Source organism: Anarhichas minor, unplaced genomic scaffold (genome assembly GCF_050575085.1).
Source record: "Anarhichas minor isolate MPS153535 unplaced genomic scaffold, ASM5057508v1 ptg000004l, whole genome shotgun sequence".
Classification (NCBI taxonomy): Eukaryota; Metazoa; Chordata; class Actinopteri; order Perciformes; family Anarhichadidae; genus Anarhichas; species Anarhichas minor.
Window position 1 is genome coordinate 12,271,955 of NW_027466450.1, and position 21,275 is coordinate 12,293,229.

Genomic DNA, 21,275 nt, shown 5'->3' on the forward strand with positions numbered 1-21,275 from the left:
TGATGGGAATAAAGAATCAGCACCGACACAAAATGAAACTCCTCTAATAAGAGCTGGATCTAACAGTTTCCAGGTTAATAATCTGAAAGGAGCAACTCCATCCCTGCTCTCCCTCAAGCTGTGAAATCAATCCTTATTAAGAAAACACTCAAGCATTATGGTGAGCTTTACAGTAATGATAATAGACTTACCCTGTCTGGGGGTCCAGAGCTAGATCTGTGGGGTTCTTGAGGCTAGAACTGATCAGGGCGGTAGGGTAGAGGCCATTGGCTTTGGACACTTCCAATGTTTTCTTTTCCGCATCACACCAGTACAGATTTTTTCCGATCCAATCCACTGCTAAGGCGCTTGGCACTGCTGTCTTGTGGACTATCTAGTAATGCAGGGAGGAGAAGATCAGTTTTAGTATGAAGAGCTTTGTCTATTGCTCTAAATTCTTTCATGGATGAACGTAAAGAACTGTTTAAAAACAAATCTGATATAAATAACAAATACAAAGAAATATTGTCAAAATTGTCTCTTTCATTAGTTTACCACTGTCAAACATAAGAGCATGTGCAAAGAAAAGGTCTTACTCTGTCAGGTAGGAGCAATATCTTTCAAGGAATCAAAATCACTTTTTGTTCAACAAACAACAATCTATGGCCTCGAAGTATGCTCTCAGTGAGACATTATTTTCTCCTCCATCAAAACAAATACAATCTCATTTTTCCAACCGCATCACACACTACTAACAGCCAGAGCTAACAGGAGCATATACATGTGTTGCCATCGTAATCGCTCTACATGCACATGCAGAAGCTGAGTTTCAACCAAGAACTTTCTGGTAATTTTTAGTCCCAGGACTACTTAACAAGTAACTAAAGGTTCCTTCAGCCCATTGTTGTCTGCGTCTCCATAGCGGTCTAAAGACGTGCAGAGACTTGGCAAATTAGTCTGCTGATGTCTGAAAAAGCAACATGACATGAGGACAGGGCTGCTGGTGGTTGCATCATGGGTAAACACACTCTGTAGCCTGCAGTTCAGTGTGCACAGTGCACACCCATCTCATCTAAAATGTTGGATGTAATGAATGAGATTCAGGAGGAGGAAAATGAAACTAAGAGTGTCTCCACAGTAAACAATGTGTTGTGTGTTGGATGGATATTTATTTACGCTTTAGAATGTATCCGCTGTGAAACAATCAGAAAGTAACTTTTTATTCTCTCGTTCACAGCACAGCCGTGCTGTGTCTCTCTCTCTCTTTCAGTGCTCGCCCTCTCATCTCATCTCGCTCACAATCTCCAATTTTCTCTCCGTCTTTTTGTAAATGAGTCGGGAAGCGATATCAAAGCCTGACTTTACTTTTTATCAAACAAGGAGAAATACTCTCCCGTCATCCTGAAATGGTCCTACATTGATGTTGCAGTAAATTGTTTTAGGAATGAAGTGCTACACATGCTGAAGAAGAAACCAAACTGCGTCGGTGATCCCAATAACCCCCACCCCGAAACTTTGTGTACTTTCAGAAAGTACTTTCCCACAGCAGGGCATTTTTTTGTCCCCGGAAAATGTCCCCGGATCTGAATTTAGATCCTGCACCCTGTGGTCAAAAGGCAATGAGTTCCTCAAAAGGTTGCTAGTCGCTGGTGAAAGTTCCTGTGGTCGAAAAGGGGCTGTGCAGAACGCTGAGTCAGATGTGATTACCATATCATTCATTTGATATGTGTAAAATTAGGATATCTTTAGTAAACGTGTCTGCTGTCTGTGCTTCTTGTACTTACTACTTAGTCATATTTAGGTATGTTTATGTGTGCACAGTATTTTTCACATATTCACATTTCACATATTGAATTAACTGACAGCTCATAGAGTTTTGCTCAACGTTAAAAATGTCCTGGCATCTTTATTGAGGTCAGGATTCCTGTGATTTCACTTGGACTCAATGTGAAAGAAATGAATAGTCGGGTGTTAAGAAAGACGTATGTGCAGTATTTTGCCAAATCGAGCAGTTATGGCTAAAGACTTAACCAATTAATTAGGGTACCAATGTTGTTTGACCCACGCATAATTATGCATAACAAATTTCTCATAATAGAGACTAAAGACAGAGGGCACAAATCATTCCTGCAGCTCTAGCTACAGTGGCAACGTTAGTAAGAATATAATTTATCTCACTCAGTCCAAACTCATAATCACATAACAAAACGTATTTTAATTTGCATTCATAGCTGTAGTGGCTGCTAATATAAATACAGTGAAACGCTTAAGTCGATGTGCATGAAACCCTTTTGTGTGTGATTTTGAAGAGGCCTGTGCACTAACTAAAGCCTTTATATATGCTCTTGCATATCAGTTTGACCAGGTGAATACGAAGGTACAATTTAATGCAAACGTGGTCACCAAAATTGCACTGCGTTGCCTGATCTATGCAGTGCAAACCAATGCTAGTGCAGCACTCTGTACTGTTTATTCAATCATAAAACGTTAGTTGATTTGCTAAAAAGTACCCCTTTGTATGAGTATGTGTCAACTGTGTGAATGTAAATACGGTGATTAAAGCAGGTAGGGTGGAGGGCAGCAGAGAGACATGAATGGTCTCTTCATCTCACTGCGCAAATCTAAATGGGGAATTTGGTTAAAATATAAGTGAAGATATTACTCTGATGAAACAAAATCTAGGAATTAACTAACTCAATATCCCCAAACCAGTCCGGGATTTGAGTCGGAAAAAAAGCAGTTCTTTAGAATAAACAGTCATTGTGCCAGCTGGCAGATACAGCCAATGCCTTTAAAAAACCCCTTTTACAAAAATATAAAATGAAAATGCCAGCCATGCAATCTGTCATTAAGGAACAGGATGTGCTTTGAGGCCTTTTCTGTCACCGTTTGCAAGAAAATATATAGTCTTGGCAAAAGACTATAGCCATTCCTTAAGCAGTAATTTGGACTAAACTGAGCTTAAAACAGTCACTAAAGTATCACTCCTTGTGTAGTATTTTCCATCACAACTGCCTCCTCGGGCAAAGAGGAGTTGATACTCATTACATAAAGTCCTTCTGGTTGACTCTATTCATAATATCTCACGGTTGATCAAAAGGATTGCTTCATGTTGCACTGAAGGTTAACTTGTGAGGAATGTCAGCATTTTAGATGAAGCTCATCAAAACACAATGAATTCAGAGAACAGTTACGTTAGATCTATCCAGTCACTGAGAGCGGTCTCACAAACCTTTTGTCCTTTCAGTCATTTAAAGTAGAACGTGTTCTTCAGAAGACTCATCATCACTCATTTTCTCCATTATTTGATCAGTCTAAAGTGTTTTTTTAAGTGTTTTTTGTCACTATAGCAACATGTTTTAACAATGACAGCATCTCACTTTATGGGATAAAAGTATAAAGCAAATCATTAATGTTACACTGGTTGTTCTCTTTCAGCTATAAAATGCTAAATACCGGCTGGGACATCACTGATTGCATAACTAGAAGAAAACAGCAAAATCCTTGAATGTTTCAACCCACATAGGAGAAGTGCACTCTTAAGAAATGTTGAGATAAACAAAATAAATTATACAATTAAACTACCTTGTATTAATTAAACCACAGAATTCAATTAATCTCTGCCTTGGTCAGATGAAACTCCCATCTTGGCAGAGAAAAACAAATCCTCAGAAATCCTCTCTGCCCACCGATCTTTTCTTCTTCATATGGCAAGCCTACACCGGTAGCACAGGATATCAGTGGCTCTTTTAATTAACCCAATGAGAAAAGCTCCTCGATCTGTGTCTCAGACAGTTTCTGCTCTTGCTAAGCTGTGGCAGTGGCTCAAACAGACACTTTGGTAGTAATCGAGCTGAATAATACCCCCCCACACACCAATGTTAATGAGTTGGGGATGGGCGGCCCAGCAGGTGTCCTGCTGACGTCCGAGCGTCCCCAGTGTCTGGGCTTCCATCCCATGACCCCGATGGACCTTTGGTGATAACACCAGACAGTACCACTGTGTCATTAGGCTTATTACATTAATCTGAAAGCCACTGATGTTATTCCTATTATTACAAACACACATTCATTGTTGTGAAGATAACAGGCCGTTGGCTGCCGACAGAACAAATCCATTATCTTGACTATGTAACAGGCGCCCATCATCAGCTGATCAGTGATAATGAACCACTCAAAGCAACATGCTCGGTTTCTCTAAAAGTCAAACAGACGACACATTTACACAATAGAATGCAAGTCAAATAAATTAGTAACATAAAACCATACAAGTGGATAGAGCAAGGACAGATTCATAAATACAAGCTGGACATGTTCCAAGCAAAGAAAAGCTCATGAATCTTGGGTAAAGTGGCACAAGGCACCGCATGGCATGCAGTCACAGCAACTAAACCCTGTGGTACCTTAAGGTCGCTCCCATTGAGGCGCATTCTGTTGATCTTCCGACCACTTGGCCTGGTTGAGTCGACCCAATAGATGAATTCTTTCTTGTAGTCAAAGTCTATGTGGATGATGTTGTTGAGGCCCTGAGGATACAGAGGAGAGAGAGCACAGGGATATACAAATGTAATTTTTACTTTCAGCGCCTATGAAACAATAAGGGATCTTGAGTTCCGTGTGTGGGGGAAAAAAATATTAGAAGCAACTTTCATTGGCAACAAAGTCGAACAAAAGAGTATATATTTATTAAGAAATTCCTATCCGTATTATGCCTAATGTTATATTAATACCCAGGTCTATAGATCCTACTTTACAGCATATCTATGATGCATCTTAATATGCATATTAATGTCCTTTATTATCATAGGCACAATTATTACAGAGAAGTAGTCATTGGCAATTACAATATTGGATCTCTGGCTCCCTTCAAAAATGCTCATTAAACATACTGTATATATTTAGAAAGAAAAATAATCGCACGAGCAAAAATATTAAAATGGCTACAACATTAAATAGTGTAAGTCAGGTCTAAAATATAAACATAAGTAAAATAAATTTGTGTATTGAAAACTGAATGTAATCAGGAGTGCAGTAAACGTATATGCATAATTGGAAGTGATACATATAAATAAATGAAAACATACAATCAGACACTCTCCCATTTAAACAATACAACAGGCGGTGTAACGGCTCACATTTTACTCAAAGTGTATTTTTAAGTCTATTTCCTTCCTTTTAATGTTTGTGACTACAGTGATTGTGTGTTCTGAGATCTGCCAAAAACCCACGTAATCAATACTCAACATTGCCTCTACGAATCCTGTGTAGACACTGACAGAGGACTGCTGTAGTGCTAATATGCTGCTTTGTCTCTGTAATAAAAGCCAATCCAATCCAGTCCAGTGAGGTTAAGCTTAATTCATTACTTCAAATGCCTACAGGTAGGAATACCAACAGGATGAGAAACATAGCAAAACAAGCCCAACTTCTACAGTATCTGTGTGTGATGTGATATTTACTGTACAGGCAATATTGATTCAGGAGGTTCTCCCATAGGTCCCGATGCTTGCAGCTATATAGTGCATTTGGAGAGCCATTGAATTCTCAAATGCTCTGTGAAGTTGAAGTCCTATCAAAGCGGCAGAGTGAGGTGATTTCCTACTTCGTCATGCTCCCACGACCCCACTGTCAGTCAGACAGAGATGCTCGCCGAACAAGTGCCCCCACCCTGCTGTCTCACACTGTGGGTGCTGACAAAAGGTGTCAGATAATCTGACAGGAGAAATGAGACATCTTCACCAGATCATCAGCACCCTCACAGACAGGCACCGACGTGTCCTGGGGGATCCCTTCTCCACTCTTACATCAGTTACAGAGATGAAACCCCGCATGGCCCTTTTATCACTGTCTCTATCTACCATTCATTTTCCCTGTAGACAGTATATAGACTAACCAAATGTAAAATGAATCACAAGCTTGTAAAAATAGATTCTGAAAATATATTAGATTTAAAAGTTGTAAAAGGTGTGCACACACTGTGCAAGTACTCATATTAACATCACTGTCAACATACCATTGATTTCCTGTTCGAAAAATGCAACTATCTTTCTTTCTTTAAGACATATCTGACAGTAAAACCTTAGGGCGGTGGATACAACTTTATTTGCCAACTGACTTCACTTTGATTTTGCTGTTGGCTACTAATTCAACCTTTAAATACTGATGTAATTTGGTGGCAACATGCTAAAACTTATCGATACAGTACTTCATGTACAACTGTGGCATTAAGTCATTTCTCAACACTACAGTTGCGTGTAATCTGAATTTAAGGATTCCTTTTCATGAGCAACTCGTGGAAAGTCGAACTTACTTAATGCAAAATGTCATACCGTGTAACCGCATCCCCCCCACTGTATGAGAGCCAGAGCCAGCTCTAATTGAACAGTAAAACCACGTAGGAGAACAGAAACAGAGCAGCTTTTAAACACGTTGAATGGCTTTAAACAATGGTGTTGAAGTGGAACCATTATATTTAGAGTAACTTGTGTTTGTGGAGGGAATACAAATTTATGCGAACTGCAAAAGCAATACATAAGGGTAATGATTGGCTTTACATAATATCATCAACGGATAGCCTGAACAGGGTACGTAATGGTGTGGTAAAGTGATATGAGGTCAGTCAAGTATCCACCTCCACTTAGTAAAGTCAGGTGCATATTTCCCTCTCTAGCTTCCATTAACACTAACATGCAGCGATTAAAGTGAGTTGTGGCTGATGAGAACTCCGATACAGACAGTAAAGTACGCGGAGTCAAGGGGTTAATATGACTATAAGAGGAGACTGTAGGATACCCATAGGTTGATTTATAGTAAATCACAGCCAACCATTTGTGGTTATCAGAAGTCAGATTCAAGCATTGCCCGGAGGAGCTGAGATGAAACCTATAGGAATGATTCAAATAGCGTTTCCATGGGGTCCTTCATAGGGTGATTTTGCTCTTTCCTAATTCGGATGGCCAGTTTACTCTGCTCCATGTGGTGGGGTTTGAGAAATATGTTTTCATTTAAACAGAACAATACATTTTCAGGTTGAATCCTAACACTGGCTTATGAATATAACTCCTAGAAGCCGAGGCGTACAATCACCTGCTTTTGTTTTTGGCCGAGTATTACTGAATGTCTTTATTTGAGGTAATACATCATTTTCAGCATGCATCTTTCAAGAATGTGCAGCTGAATCCGGTGCTTCTGAGACATCAGTGGGTAAGTAGGCTGAAGCACACTGATTGATTTGCAAACTTTTCAACATTATTGTGTCCGAAAAGCACAATTTGATTTATGTCATAATGTTTTTGTCCACCATTTCTGCAATACAAAACATTGCGTTATTCAATAAGAAATCACTTACAATATATAGTGATGCTCTCTGCAAAGGTACCGGTTGCTCCACACATTTAGCAGGTAGACATAATTACACCGTCACTAAAATTTGTGTTTTCAAACAACCATCAAAACCCACACTTGACAGACTGTGGCAGGGGAGAGTCCAAACTAAACTCAAAAAGAGGATAAGATGGCAATTTGATTGACAATCTGTTGATGCCTCTGTGGTATATTTTCAGGCCTTACACAGTACAGCGAAGACCCCAAGGGTAGTTGTCTTAGATGAAAACCAGATGTGCAGGAGACCAGGGGCAGAAGGGTGGATGTGCAGAATGAGGGGGGCCACATACATTCTCTCATTGTTCCGCCCTGTATGTTGCATGACATGTACCCTATATAAAGATGAAGCGAGCGCCCTAGAAGCAGGGACTTTCTGATTCGACTTGAGACCTCCGGACGATCTAGACGTCCGTAATGGCATGTGTTGCTTGTTTGTAATAAACTTTATTATACCAGCAAGAACAGTGTCCACGGAGCATCCTTCATCATCACTTCAACAGACCTGTCGCATGCAAGATACCACAAAGATGGCGTCACGAACAGTATCGGAGGTGGCCTGGCAGTTTCCTACTACGACTTCACATACGGTGAGATCTCTCGATTGAATGCTGGTCATTAATTGAGGCTGTTATGTGGAATTGTTATGTGAGGTTGCTGGGACACACCGTAAATTAAGAACCTTCTTGTTATGGACATGTCCTGTTGATTTGATGTTTAAAGTGAGGATCCGTGCTAAATTTATGAAAAAAAAAAAAAAAAAGGGGGAAAAGGAAAAGGAAAAGGAATAGTTTAGAATAGCTTCATGGTAACGAATAAGGTGTGCTAAATAGTATCGTGCAAGATTAATGAAGAGGGGCCCTCAACTTCTTAACGGTAAGACATATGCATATTAGTCACCGCGTAACGATGGCTCTGACATAGTCCGGAATTAAGTTAGAAAAACAAAATTGGGAGAAACCTGGATCCAGGTAATTTGAATAAATAAATGTAAAAGGTTAAAGGAAAGAGTGATAAGGAAATAAAGGAAATGATCATATGATTGAGCCGCAAATCAGATAGGTAGAGCCCTAAAGTGTAGGTGCATGTAGTACGGGCCGAAATAAAACCTGAAATAACATCTTATGGTCAGTTTAATAACTGGAGAGTGTAAATTCACAAATTCGATTGACTGTTACCACTCTGACATTGGTTGACGAACGGTGTCTGATGCAGCCTCTCATCGAATATTTACACCTCAGAGGTAGCATAAATTTTATAAGGAAAAGGAAATATAGCGGCAAAAAGCATGCTGTGTGAATGAAGTGCTGAAAAAAAAATAAATGTGTGTGCGTCTGTTTACTTTGGGATTGAGCAGACAGAGAGGAGAATGGGTGTGCGTAGACGGCTGACCATGTGTGTGTGTGAATCTTAGCTGCTGATGTGTTCCAGATGTCCATAAAAATGCATAGGATGAGAATGGATGCGTTGAAAGAAAGAAAAAACATATTATGATTGAATAAATGTACATAGGTGGTGATTTTAGAACGGGACATTTAATAATTTGAAAGGACAGATATGTGGACCGATATATTTGATAAAACCATGAGCTTCGTTTAAGGAGACGTAATGAATTGAATTGAATGATGTATTTCATAAAACCATGAGCTTCGTTTGAGAAGACTAATGAATTGAACGAGTCAGTAAATAAAACATGAGCTCTTCTTAAAAGGGACGTAAAATAACAAATGAGTTGTTAAATGCACAATGAACTTCGTTTAAGAAGGGTAGAATTTGACCCCTCCCCCCTCACTCGCCTCAAAACTCCCTCCAGATGGAGGTCGAAAGGTGATGATAAAACACTCTTGGGAGATACAGAGAATTTCTTTGCCAGTTGAACTGTTTAGGTTCAGTGGGAGTTCACTAAATGCTACAATGTTTAGGTAAGGGGTTCAACTTAGTAATAATATTTAGGTATGCTGTTAACGGGACCGAAGGATTTCATAAGAGACTAAATCATTGCCTGTTTCTTGTCTGTTATGTCATTTACGGTGAATGAGAATTGACAAGGGGAGGCAAGGCAGTGGACCGGCACATCACGGAGTGTGGCTGGCTGACGTCAAAGGGGAGGCTTACGTTTCAATCTACTAAAGGCCGGTACAAATTTATCTACCGACTCTTTAGAAAAAACTCTTTAGCAAAAACACTTTGTATGTGTTCTCAGTTGTAGGTAATATTGAGGGTACACATATAAACCTGCTTTCATTTATAAACCTAAGAGGATACTGACCTGATCCTATACACATGAAAGAATACATGATCTAGGCAGATAGGAGAAATAAATAAATAAATAAATAAATAGAAAACTTGGCAACTGATTGACCAGTTAATGCATTTAATTAATTAATGGCATATGGTTGTGTGGTCTAACCTCTGCTGATAATTGCAGATGTCCATTTTTGTCATTGTGCGTGGTTTGTTCTGATCTGTGCTGTGGTGTACATCAATATGGTGACTGTCTGATGATTTGAGCGGAAGATTGATTGATTGATTGGATAATTGATTGACTGATTGATTGATTGATTAGATAATTGATTGATTTGTTGATTGATTGACAGATTGGTTTGTTGATTCGTTAATTGATTAATTTGTTAATTTGTTAATTGGTTAATTGCATAATTGCTTAATTGGTTAATTGCATAACTGCTTAATTGGTAAATTGGTTAATTGGATAATTGGATAATTGGTTAATTGAAAGGGGGAAGTAATCTAAATAGCCTTGAGTAGTCTTAAATTGTAGCAATTAATTCTTAAAGTACAAATAACGGAAAATAAGAGGAAGTCATCATAATGGGGAAAAAGAATACTAAAAATCCAAAGGTAATCACTCCTGTTGAAGTGGTACAGAAGAATAATCCTCTAATTAGAGGCATTGCAAACATTGCAAAAATATCGGAAAAATGGCATAAACGCTGGCCTGAAATTGACCAACCATGGCCAGTGGAGGGGACTCTTAACCCAGATGTAATTAAAATAATGCTGGTACTTGTATCCACATACAAGGCAGAGCAAAAGAAGGGAAAAAAGGGGAGAAAACGCAAGGAGAAGAGGCAAGTGGAGCTTGGCATTCTCCAGTTGTTTGAAAACGAGGGACAGAAACTGATCAAAGCTGCAAACGATAAGAGGGATAAAGATGCAGAAGAAAATACAGAACAAACAGAAAAACTGATGAAAGCCACCAATTCATTGTTCTCACATATGAACCCAGTGAAGGGACCGCCACCTTATGAGGTAGGGACAAAGTCCAAGAAAATCTATCCTCAGATCCCAGTGATCAGTCAGGAGGGTGACTACCGTATCAGAAACGAGGAGGACATAATAATAGAAACAGGACGAGCGGAGACAACTATAACGATGCATCCAAGATCCAAAAGTAAGAAGAAAACAAAGTTTGAAGGGAAGCAACAGCGGAGCTATGGATACGAGAGTGACCAAAGCGACCAGGACAGGAGCAGGGGAGGATATGACCCTGAAGTCAGGCGGATGCTGGCCAGAGCGGAAAGGAAAGGAAACGTTAGCTCTGATGACAGTGAAGAGGAAGAGAGCCATGAAGAGGAAGCCCGGAAGACTTTGAGAAAGGTCGAAATAAGCATAGACCGATGCCGCCGTGAACGACAAAAAACTGATAGGCCAGAAGAACGAAGAGAACTAGAGTACCAGCTGGAAGAATTGCGGCTTCGGAAGGAAGAGGTAGAGAATGCAAACTTCAACCAATCTGCCAAGAAAGATAGAGTGCACTCTAGAAAACAGTCGAATCCCAGCAGGATGACTCCCGTGGTCATCCGAGGACAGAATTTGGAGTATAAGCCTTGGCAGAGTGCAGATATGTCAAACATACTGGAAAAGTTACCTACTCTTCAAGATGGAGCACATCCTTGGATTTCGAAGTTGGAAGAGATCCTGGTGGGAGAGCAACCAGCCATGGGAGATATCAAGAGACTCTTGGCCAACCTCGTTGGAATTCACGCTATGGGAGAGATTCTACAGAAAGCTGGACTTAATCGATATGTGGGAACTGCTGTGAATGATTCAGAGCTGTTTGCTGCAAATAGAGGTCAAGTGTGGAGGGCGCTGAAAGACACATTTCCGACAAATGTACATCCTGACAATATTCTTATTGAACCACTGGGACAAGAAGAAAACCCGAGGGCCTATGTGTCGAGAGTTCATCAAGTGTGGAGAAATGTCACAGGAAATGACCCGGATTTGAATCAAATGGAGCGGTCAATTTTGCGAGCCAGAATACAGAAGGGGTTGCCCCTGCCAGTGAGAAGCAAGTTGGCAGAGGTGGTTGGTCTTGGAAGCATGACAAAGGGTGTCTATACGGATCATATAGCCCACCAAGTGGAGCTGTATAGGAAAAAGGAACATGATCAGAAAGACCAGGACCAAGAGACCCTCAGGAAACTTAATCAAATACAACTGACGGATAACAGGAAGATGGAGAAGAAGCAGGCTCTGGTTATGCAGAATCAGGCTCCACTAGATCAACGAGTACCACAGCCTCAGCCGAACCAGGTTCAGCTCCAATCGTTCCAGCCACCGCCGGTGAGTCCATTTGTCTCTTACCCACCGCCAGCTTTTGATCAAGCGCAACCCTGGAGAGGAAGAGATCAACGAAACTTCGGACGAGGAGGAAGGTTGAATCCAAACTTTCAACAGCAATCAAACGAATGTTATACTTGTGGACAACACGGTCATTTTGCTCGCGAGTGCAACAGGTCAAGAAATTTCTACTAAAGAAGTACTAAAGAAGTACTAAAGAAGTACTAAAGGGGTTCAGAAACAGGTTACTACAGTAACCACTCCAAGGGTGATTAGTACACAGAGGAAACTTGTTACGTTAGTTCCAGAAACAACTAAGAATATTCATACAACTACTCAGACTACTACTCTAGCTATGACTACAAAGGGGATGAATGCTACAACAGTGACTACATCTGTGGCACCTACGACATTTGTAAACATAACGCGGACATCTAATATGACATCTAGAACAGTTAAGGATATGATTAATGCAACCCAGAAGCTAATATCAAAAATAGAGCCTAGCGTGAACAACAGTAATGACATGGTTGAAGGTAGAGACCAAAGGATGGAAGAGAAGCATGGAGAGTCATCCATGACAGCTCAGAGGACTATTTCAAACGTAGATAATAACTTTGGTGACTCTGATCAGGCACCAGAGTACATGATGGATCAATACCATACAGTACAAAAGAGGGACACTAAATGGAAGGCATTGCAGTGTTAGTTCAGATTTTGGTAGCGCTAGTTCTGTCGTGTGTGATGTTTTGTTTTTGTACGCTGTTGTTGACCTTTGCAAAGGCAATGATAATTAGATGGGTTGGAGTTGTGCTACCCGGCGATCAAACTCTGATGCCATTATTACACGAAGCTGACACGGACATGGATGAGGATGACGCAATAAAGATCGAAGTGGTGGAGGAATATCCATTTTGAATATCTCATGATCATAATCCTATTATTTACCTATGTGATTGCTTGCGTAGTTTGTAGTGTTGATTTTGTTTTGCTCTTTCGAGACTTTATTTAGTCTCGAAGGGGGGGGTATGGAAACAAATGAACAAAATGATTAATGGACATTATGAGTTATAATCTCACATTTTACTTATAGAAGTGTTATTATTCAGTGTTTGATGTTTTAATGTGTATCTGTTCTGTATGCAAAAGATACTGGCCTTCTTTTCTTTCATTCTAGAACATATTGGGGGAAGACCACTGTGAGGGTGGTGGATTGTCAGGGACTCCGATGGGCTGAATGGATTCAGACACTTCAAACATGAAAACATGAAAATCTGAAGGACTCTGAACGTGGACTGGCGATACAACATCCAGATTCAAGACATCTTCGATACTACACCTGAGTCACGGCTGCTGAGAAAACTGCAGCGTTATACAGTCTCATGTCTTCACTGAAATGTTACATTAGTATTATTAAAAATGAATTTTCGTCTTTGTATATTAAATGCTTGGGAAATGATGGTTTCTAAATATAATGGGACCTCGGATGTTTTCTTTTTCTCGATGTTTAGGGACAGAGGGGTAGGCAGGAAAAGGTCCATAGAAAGGTGCGATGGGTCGACCAGCCTGACTTTGGACATTGTTTTGTTTTGATTTGCTGAGTGTTCCATATGTATTTGTTTAAGTCATTTCCTTACACAAATTGCTAAATTTCTCATTTCAGTGTTTTGGAGTATTACTTATGGTTGCCTTGGCAGAGGGACCGTGAGAGAATTTTCCTGTTTACATTGTTTAATGGATATTTCAAGAAAAATTAGCTGCCTAACAGGTTTTTCACTCTCACTTTTTATATACTCCGTAGGCCTATCGTTGCTTTAATGTTAAAAAAGGGTTGTTAATTTTGTCATGATCATACACTTGTATGTCTCTTCTGTTATTTTTTCGAGACTTTGTGTAAGTCTCGAAGGGGGGAATATGTGGTATATTTTCAGGCCTTACACAGTACAGCGAAGACCCCAAGGGTAGTTGTCTTAGATGAAAACCAGATGTGCAGGAGACCAGGGGCAGAAGGGTGGATGTGCAGAATGAGGGGGGCCACATACATTCTCTCATTGTTCCGCCCTGTATGTTGCATGACATGTACCCTATATAAAGATGAAGCGAGCGCCCTAGAAGCAGGGACTTTCTGATTCGACTTGAGACCTCCGGACGATCTAGACGTCCGTAATGGCATGTGTTGCTTGTTTGTAATAAACTTTATTATACCAGCAAGAACAGTGTCCACGGAGCATCCTTCATCATCACTTCAACAGACCTGTCGCATGCAAGATACCACACCTCTTTGCAGTATGTCAATCTGATCATGGCATACACTTCCCTACAGGCACAATGGGGGTGATGCACATATTGCTTACCTGTTTTAAGATGGTGTAATTTGAACCATCCACACTCAGCTTCCGGATCTCATGGTGGTCTGCCATAATGAGAAAAGGCTCTTCAACTGAAACGAGGAAAATACAGCGTTAGGGGACCAGTGGGACTTACAGTTACGCACTCATATTCTGCAAGATGTGAGATGAAAAATCAGGCTGACCTGACACGGCCTTGCATGTATTAGGATTGCGCTCCAAGGCTTCATAGCCATCCACACACAGGCATTTGTAAGAGCCATAAGTGTTGATGCAGCGCTGGCTACAAGGAAGGGTAGTGGAGCATTCGTCAACATCCACACACGTTTTCCCATCATCCTTCAGATGGAAACCAGGCCAGCATTTACACTAATGACAAAAAAAACATAAAAATGGTTAAGATTAATGTCTCGGTTTAGCCATTATGACTCTGCCACTTAACTATTTCAAATGAAGACAAATCATTCAAGTCAATCGGTACAACCACTAGACTCTTTATACAGTGCTTCATTGTGGTTCTGGTATAAAAACAGTGCACTTAAAGAGGCTGTGCTTTTGCAGTCATTTGAAATCAATCTGTAACAACTGAAGTATATTTCAGTTTCCAATACCACTTTCTAAAAACAATGCAGGTAAGCAATGAAAATGTATCAAAATGTAGCATCCAACATATATGATGACATCAAAGCTGTGATATAGACATATTGTACCATGGCTGAAAAAATAAATAAATACATCATACGTCAGTCGTACTTCACCCCCCAAAATGACTGTAGTGCTTGAATCAGCTGCTATGGACCCAGAGCAAATCCCCTTTTTTAATCCACAGTTATAACCTTGAGGGCCTTAGTGCTGATTTCCCTGTTCAGGCCACAAATGGATGAGCCAAGGGTCTGCATTGATGTGCTCTTTGTCCAGCTCTGCCCCTGACATGACAGGGAAGAGAGGTTTTCTGTGCTTTCAGCCAGTTTTGGGATGCAGTTAGCACCGTTTCATGGAAGAGTAGGAGAGGGAATTCCAGGGACGAATGCATGAACTGCAGCAGTCTGACAACAGTGATGGCCACCCGAGTACTCCAGCGGACGTGGCCTTGAACTGGATTCAACCCTGATATCACATGTCACCATTGGAGCGCAGACAGTTGTTGGAGACTCTCCTCACAGCATTCAAGGTTATTCAAAAAGTGTGTATGCTCCAACCCCATTTTATCTGTTTAATTATGTGCAAAGTTTGGGTAAATTCATTAATCATTAATGTCCACATTGTTACAAATATAGCATCTACATTTCACCTGCTACTAATAATGATGCTAGAGCTTAGAACTGTAGATCAAGTCTATGAATTAAAATGTTCCGATGTGAAGTGTTAGCTGTGACTCATATTTATAAATGAGCACTCAGTGCAGTGGGTTCACTGACTTTGCTTTAGCACCAAACCACGATGACTAGGTTGTTCCAGATGCGGTTATATTTAGTTACCAAACTTGCTGAGGGGCTTGCTGTTGTGTTTGCTTTCAGTTTTTGTTTCTGTCGCATGTCTGTGTATGTTACCTGCAAACTAACTAAAAATATGGTTCTATTTCCATCTGGTTTAAGCTTTGACTGGATGAATTAGGCTTTATGGACTAACTGTAGCCAGCAAACGACTCTGAAGAGGAGTGCACTTCCAAGCTACTAAACCGTGACTAGTCCACTGGTCACTTACCTTGAATCCCACAGGAAGATCTTGGCAGTCCTGCGTGCATCCACTGACTCTGCGGTTCAAGCATTCGTTCACTTTACAGTTCCTCTCATCCGACTGGTCTCCACAATCATCTCTCCCATCACATAGATTCCCCTCAGAGATGCAGCGTCCGTTGGAGCACATGAAGAAGGAGCCATTGCACAAGCTTCCTGAAAAGAGAAAGACACGACTGTCACTGGCACAACGCCCTTTCATCTCTCAACAAAGTTGGGGAATGTCTTTGACCCGACAATGGATCTCGACAGATTAATTCCTTTCAAGGAACCTCTCCTGGTTGCAGCGCCTTTTGTTTCTGCCATATGTCCCCGCCAGTTTCCTGTGTGAGCGGTGCAGCCGGTGACACTGATGAAGAGATTCCAGTAGCGAGCCAAGCAGCCGTCTTACCTGCGGCCAGACATTTGAGGTTCAGAGGTAGTTCGTCAGAGTGGTCGGGACAGTCTGCGTAGCCGTCACACTCCCACTGAGAGCTGAGAAGACACCGGCCATCCCCGCAGCGAAATTCCTCCGATCCACAGGAGGGATAGACTGAAGAAAGAGAGGTAGACACTTATTCATCAAGTCATACTTGGGCTCAGCAGTGACACAGCTTCAATTGAGGATGGAATTATAACAGAATTAAGTTCAAATAATGAAAAATAATTGTTCATTGTTCATATAGAATTGAAGCACCCTCATAGTTAGAGTGTATACAGAATCATTCCTGATTAACAAATCAAGCCATCTGGAGGCGTAACGGGTGTGCACAGCTGCATCGGCCAATATTTCAATAATAAATGTTCAACACCAGTCATCACAAATCACGGCTGTGACAGATCATTTCCTCTGGTTCAGACAACAACAATTATATATACACAAATAAAACTTGGGTGTCCTTATGTTTATAAGTATCATAGTATCAAATAAAAAAAGAAAAAAAACAACTAAATAACAGAAACTCAGGCCAGACCAGAGAAACATGACCTACTCTAAAATACCTCAGCTGCAAAAGACCTAATTTAAGGAGAGAGAATCTCTCAAAAGGGTGATTTAAGAAGTGCTGGATCATTTACACAATATTATCCTATATGTATTATTAACATGATATAAATATTTCATTTTCTAAATATCACGGCTATCGTCAATACCATTACATCACCCGTAATCTTTACACAGCAAATACTTGTTTGCTGCGATATTAATGCTCGGAATTTAAAATATAGCACTTAACTGGACTTTATTCTGGGCTTCATTTGCTTGCATGGTGACTTTGACTTTTATTCACTTCAACTTAATTCGTTGAAATGCCTTTTTACCATGCACCACGGAGAACCCCTCGTCTTAAAATGTGCAAACTTCAAATGGTATTATGTAAGAAAAGACAAAGAAGTGCAGCATCGCTACGCTAGGAAACAGTTTCTTTCAACTTGCCTAGAGCAGCTTTCAATGAGGGTATATTCATATACTATTAGTGAATACTTTGGTGAATATTAAGAGCAAGAGAGCAAAATAAATCTACTTGCCACATTCCACTGACTCATCAGACCCATCTCCACAGTCGTCATCGTGGTCGCAGACGAACCGCTGGAGGATGCATGCTTTGTTGTGGCAGCGAAACGAGCTGTCATCACATGTGTTGTTGGGTGCTAACGCATGAAAAGAAAATGGTCAATTCAAAAGCTAATCAATGGGTAGACATGTTTCCTAAACATGGCTTGGCATGAAATATGTGTATAACGTTAACATAATTCTTTGTTTTTCAGTGTTTGGTAGGCTTGAATCAAAGTAAGACAAATAAAGATTGAATTGTCCAGAACTAATTTGTGGATGGCAGTCCAAATTGCACCACTTAAGAGAATACAATTGTACAAAAACGTCCATTGTACACTCCTTCCCACAATATAATTGTTTTCTTCTTTATGCTTGAAATAAAAATTGCAAAGGGATTTACAGTAGGTGTTAAGTGGATTTCATGTTCCCTGCTTATTGATTTATACAATGAAACAGTGTACAATGAAACAGTGTACAATGTTACAGTGTGAACAAGCAATCATTTCTTAATTCTGTGTTTACATGAAGTTTCTTTTATAAATTCAGAGAGGTATTCAGTGTGTAGAACCAGTGTTTACCACAGCCAGCTGCAGAAAGCTCATCACTCCCATCCGGGCAGTCCCTTTCACCATCACAGAGCCAGCGTTTCGGAACACAGGCATACGACCCCGGGCAGCTGAACAGCCCTGGAGCACATGTCACTGAGCCTGAGAGGAGAAACAGGACCACATGCTCCATTTTCAAAAAGCCAAAGAATACAATGGGTCAAATGCACCACAGAGGAGAACGAGTACAAGGGACACTGAACTGAAGCAGATGTATTTTGTTTTGTTGGGATGGTACCTTCTGTTATCAGTGAACATTCACCAGCAATTCCAATAAACTAAAGCTCTTACTCTTCTATATTACAACTCATAGAATTAAGGTTTTGAACTGATACCCCTTTATGACCTGAACAAAGTCTTAATTTTCTTCGGGCAGCGGTTCCCCTTATGCAAGCTAAAAAATAAAGACAGTGCTATTGTGAGAAACAATTATTTACTTCTGTGGATTCTGTAAGTCAGCAATGCTCTCCTTTATCTTAGGGCTGCCCTTTAAGACAAAGGAGAGCAGTAGAAAAAAAAATGGCTGCAATGAGAAACAAAGGTAAATACAGAAGATCAATTAGACTTGTATAGCTGAAATGCATATCTTGTTTTTGACGAGAATTGTTTCTGGGGAAACCTTTGGGCCGTTTCATTAATATTTCCTTGACACTCCATTACAATCCAATTACACAACCAACGTGCACAGCAATTCTTGTCTCTTTATTGCGGTTGGATTCTTTTTATTTTATTCTACAATGCATTACGCACACATTTCATTTGCCCATTGAAAAAGTTGTGCCTCTTGGGCCTCAGTGATGAAAAATCTATTTGCCTCAGTGCCTACTTGAATCGTCAGAAAGGCCTGCGGTCTCATTTGTTGTCTCATTAAGGTTGTTCCATTCTGTCCATTCATTTCCAGCTCTGCTAGGGGAACACATGGAGCTGTCACGCGCAATATAGCAGATGTGACCTTTTACACCGACGGCAGATTCCCCACAACATCTGAAAGGGCACTAACCACAGATCTGCACGCTCTCGTCAAGGCCGTCCTCGCAGTCGTTCTCTCCATCACACAGCCATTGTTTGGCAATGCACTTGTTCTTTGAGCAGGCAAACTGGTTCCACAAGCACGACGAGTCTGCAGAGGGCAGTGGGAAACGAGCTTCAATGCCATAAATCAAACAAAGTGAGGGGGAAACAACAAAAGTGGCATACCCTATAGAAGAGGCAGATTGTAATCAGAACACAGCAAGTTGGCTGGCTTTTATTTGGTACAAAGTTTTCCTGCCTAGCAGCAAACATGAGTGTAGTTGCCACACAAAAGACTGTAAATATAATATAAATATTCTCCTTTTCCCTCACAGAACAAAGACATTTTGATGAATGCTTCTGGTTTCTGTGGAGGGAAATAGAAACATCAACTGAACCCAAACCAAGCGTCGAGACTGAATATCTTATCGATATCAAAGCACTTAGGTATTAATTATTGACGTTCATTTTATTAACTAGGCTGCTAGGGGTTAGAAGAAACAGTTGGATGTCAACTAAGAGAGCCATCTGCTGATCACTGTGTAAAAAGCTATTGTGTGAAATGTGGGTATATTCATAATCTGTGCTGACTTTGTGTCACTGAGCCACCCACTCTCCCCGGGGAGTTGTTCTGTGGTCTCTTTCCCTCAGATTTGAGGCCTGACAAACTCTGCCAGGGCTTTGATGAGATGTTGAGGGAAGAAAGAAGGGGGGGGGGGGGGGGGGGGGGGGGGTGCTCCAGGTCATTTCACAGTACAAGGAATTAGGGTAGGGAGAAGGGATGGAGGCGTTTCTCACACTGCGTTGCTGTCCTTCCTGTCAGGCTTTGTACATCACAGCAGATTTACATGCCTTGATACGAAGATGTAAGATAAACATTCGATGGCTAAATCTGGAAATCATGATTATCCAGACTTTTTGTTGGTGATACTAAATTTGCACTTCAAATGCTGCTTCCACAGCTGTTTCAAGTGTGTAACAAAATAGAAGGTCTACAGCAATTTAAATGTATCAAAGAAAGTCTTTAATGTCTCATTTTCAATAGTGTTTCACACAGTTGAAAAGCGCATTATTCATTGTGAAGTGACAAATTACTATTTCATCTAATCAGCTGTGGAATTTGAAATTTCTGAAATGTAATGACATTTTCCTCAAACCACTTTGACTTTGCAGTCAGATTATCAGTGGCTGGAGCTTTTTATATGGTAATTAACTGAGAGGAATGGGAATATTGTCTATTTGTCCTGAAAAGCTATTCAGAACTTCTCAAAGAATCGTGGCATAACTCATATGAGCTCTGATATAAAGCGCATTGGAAGCATGGGATGTTATCATTTCACACAGGCACAAATGACATTTTATATCAAGGAATGGAAATGCTGTTCATGTGTTATGCATCTCTCTAACAACATTCATGGCCAAAGTTACAAAATAAATCAGATAACTCGAAGAACATTAAGTATGGAAACTGGATTGCACTGAACTGCTGCCTTTCTCCATCTGCTGCAAGTGAAATGTGAACAAAGGTGCTGGTTAATTATCCAGGAAGAGCAAAGCCGACACGTAAGAAATCAGCAACATTCAGTCAAACATTCTCAAAGGCAAAGACATTTAAGTTCTATGGTCGAATTGTATGCGTGTTATCCTTCTTGAACTTAGTCCCTGATGTCATCAGTCCCAAACAACTTGAGTCTGGCTGGTTTGAAGGCCAACAGCAGAGCCGTCGCTAGTACAGAGTAAGAAAGAAAAACAGTTGAAGGGGAATGCAACAACATTCCTCATTGTTCCTCATTCAGTGAGAGGAATCGGAGGTATTTGTTGTCGATAATTGCAAATTGCAATAGCTACATCTCTCTGACCTCACAGAGAATGCAATAGCAGCTCCGTACACTGATGACAGCACTAACTGCTGAGTGCTTCGTGACTTCTTACACTTTAATAGAATGGACCAGGGGTCGGGACTCACAGAGAGGTCGCAAGTGATCTTATTAGGGTCGCCGAAACAATTTGCTGAATTTCTTCCATAGTCCTTGAACATATAACAACTACTTATAACATTGAATATAATACGATGAGCATATGCTCTGTTTCTTTACTG

The 21,275-nt window shown here is 40.5% G+C and overlaps 1 protein-coding gene across 1 annotated transcript in view; it reads right to left on the minus strand.

Moving 5' to 3' along the window:
* The window catches only part of lrp1bb (low density lipoprotein receptor-related protein 1Bb), a 230,752-nt gene that overhangs the window by 34,245 nt on the left and 175,232 nt on the right, over positions 1–21,275 (minus strand). Inside the window, exons 50-58 of the mRNA XM_076109566.1 lie at positions 19,167–19,286; positions 18,140–18,268; positions 17,534–17,656; positions 16,419–16,559; positions 15,996–16,183; positions 14,477–14,660; positions 14,298–14,383; positions 4,383–4,505; positions 192–373 (exon numbers count right to left, since the gene is read on the minus strand). Of these exons, the coding sequence (XP_075965681.1) occupies positions 192–373; positions 4,383–4,505; positions 14,298–14,383; positions 14,477–14,660; positions 15,996–16,183; positions 16,419–16,559; positions 17,534–17,656; positions 18,140–18,268; positions 19,167–19,286 (1,276 nt within the window). The remainder of the gene's footprint in view (positions 1–191; positions 374–4,382; positions 4,506–14,297; positions 14,384–14,476; positions 14,661–15,995; positions 16,184–16,418; positions 16,560–17,533; positions 17,657–18,139; positions 18,269–19,166; positions 19,287–21,275) is intronic.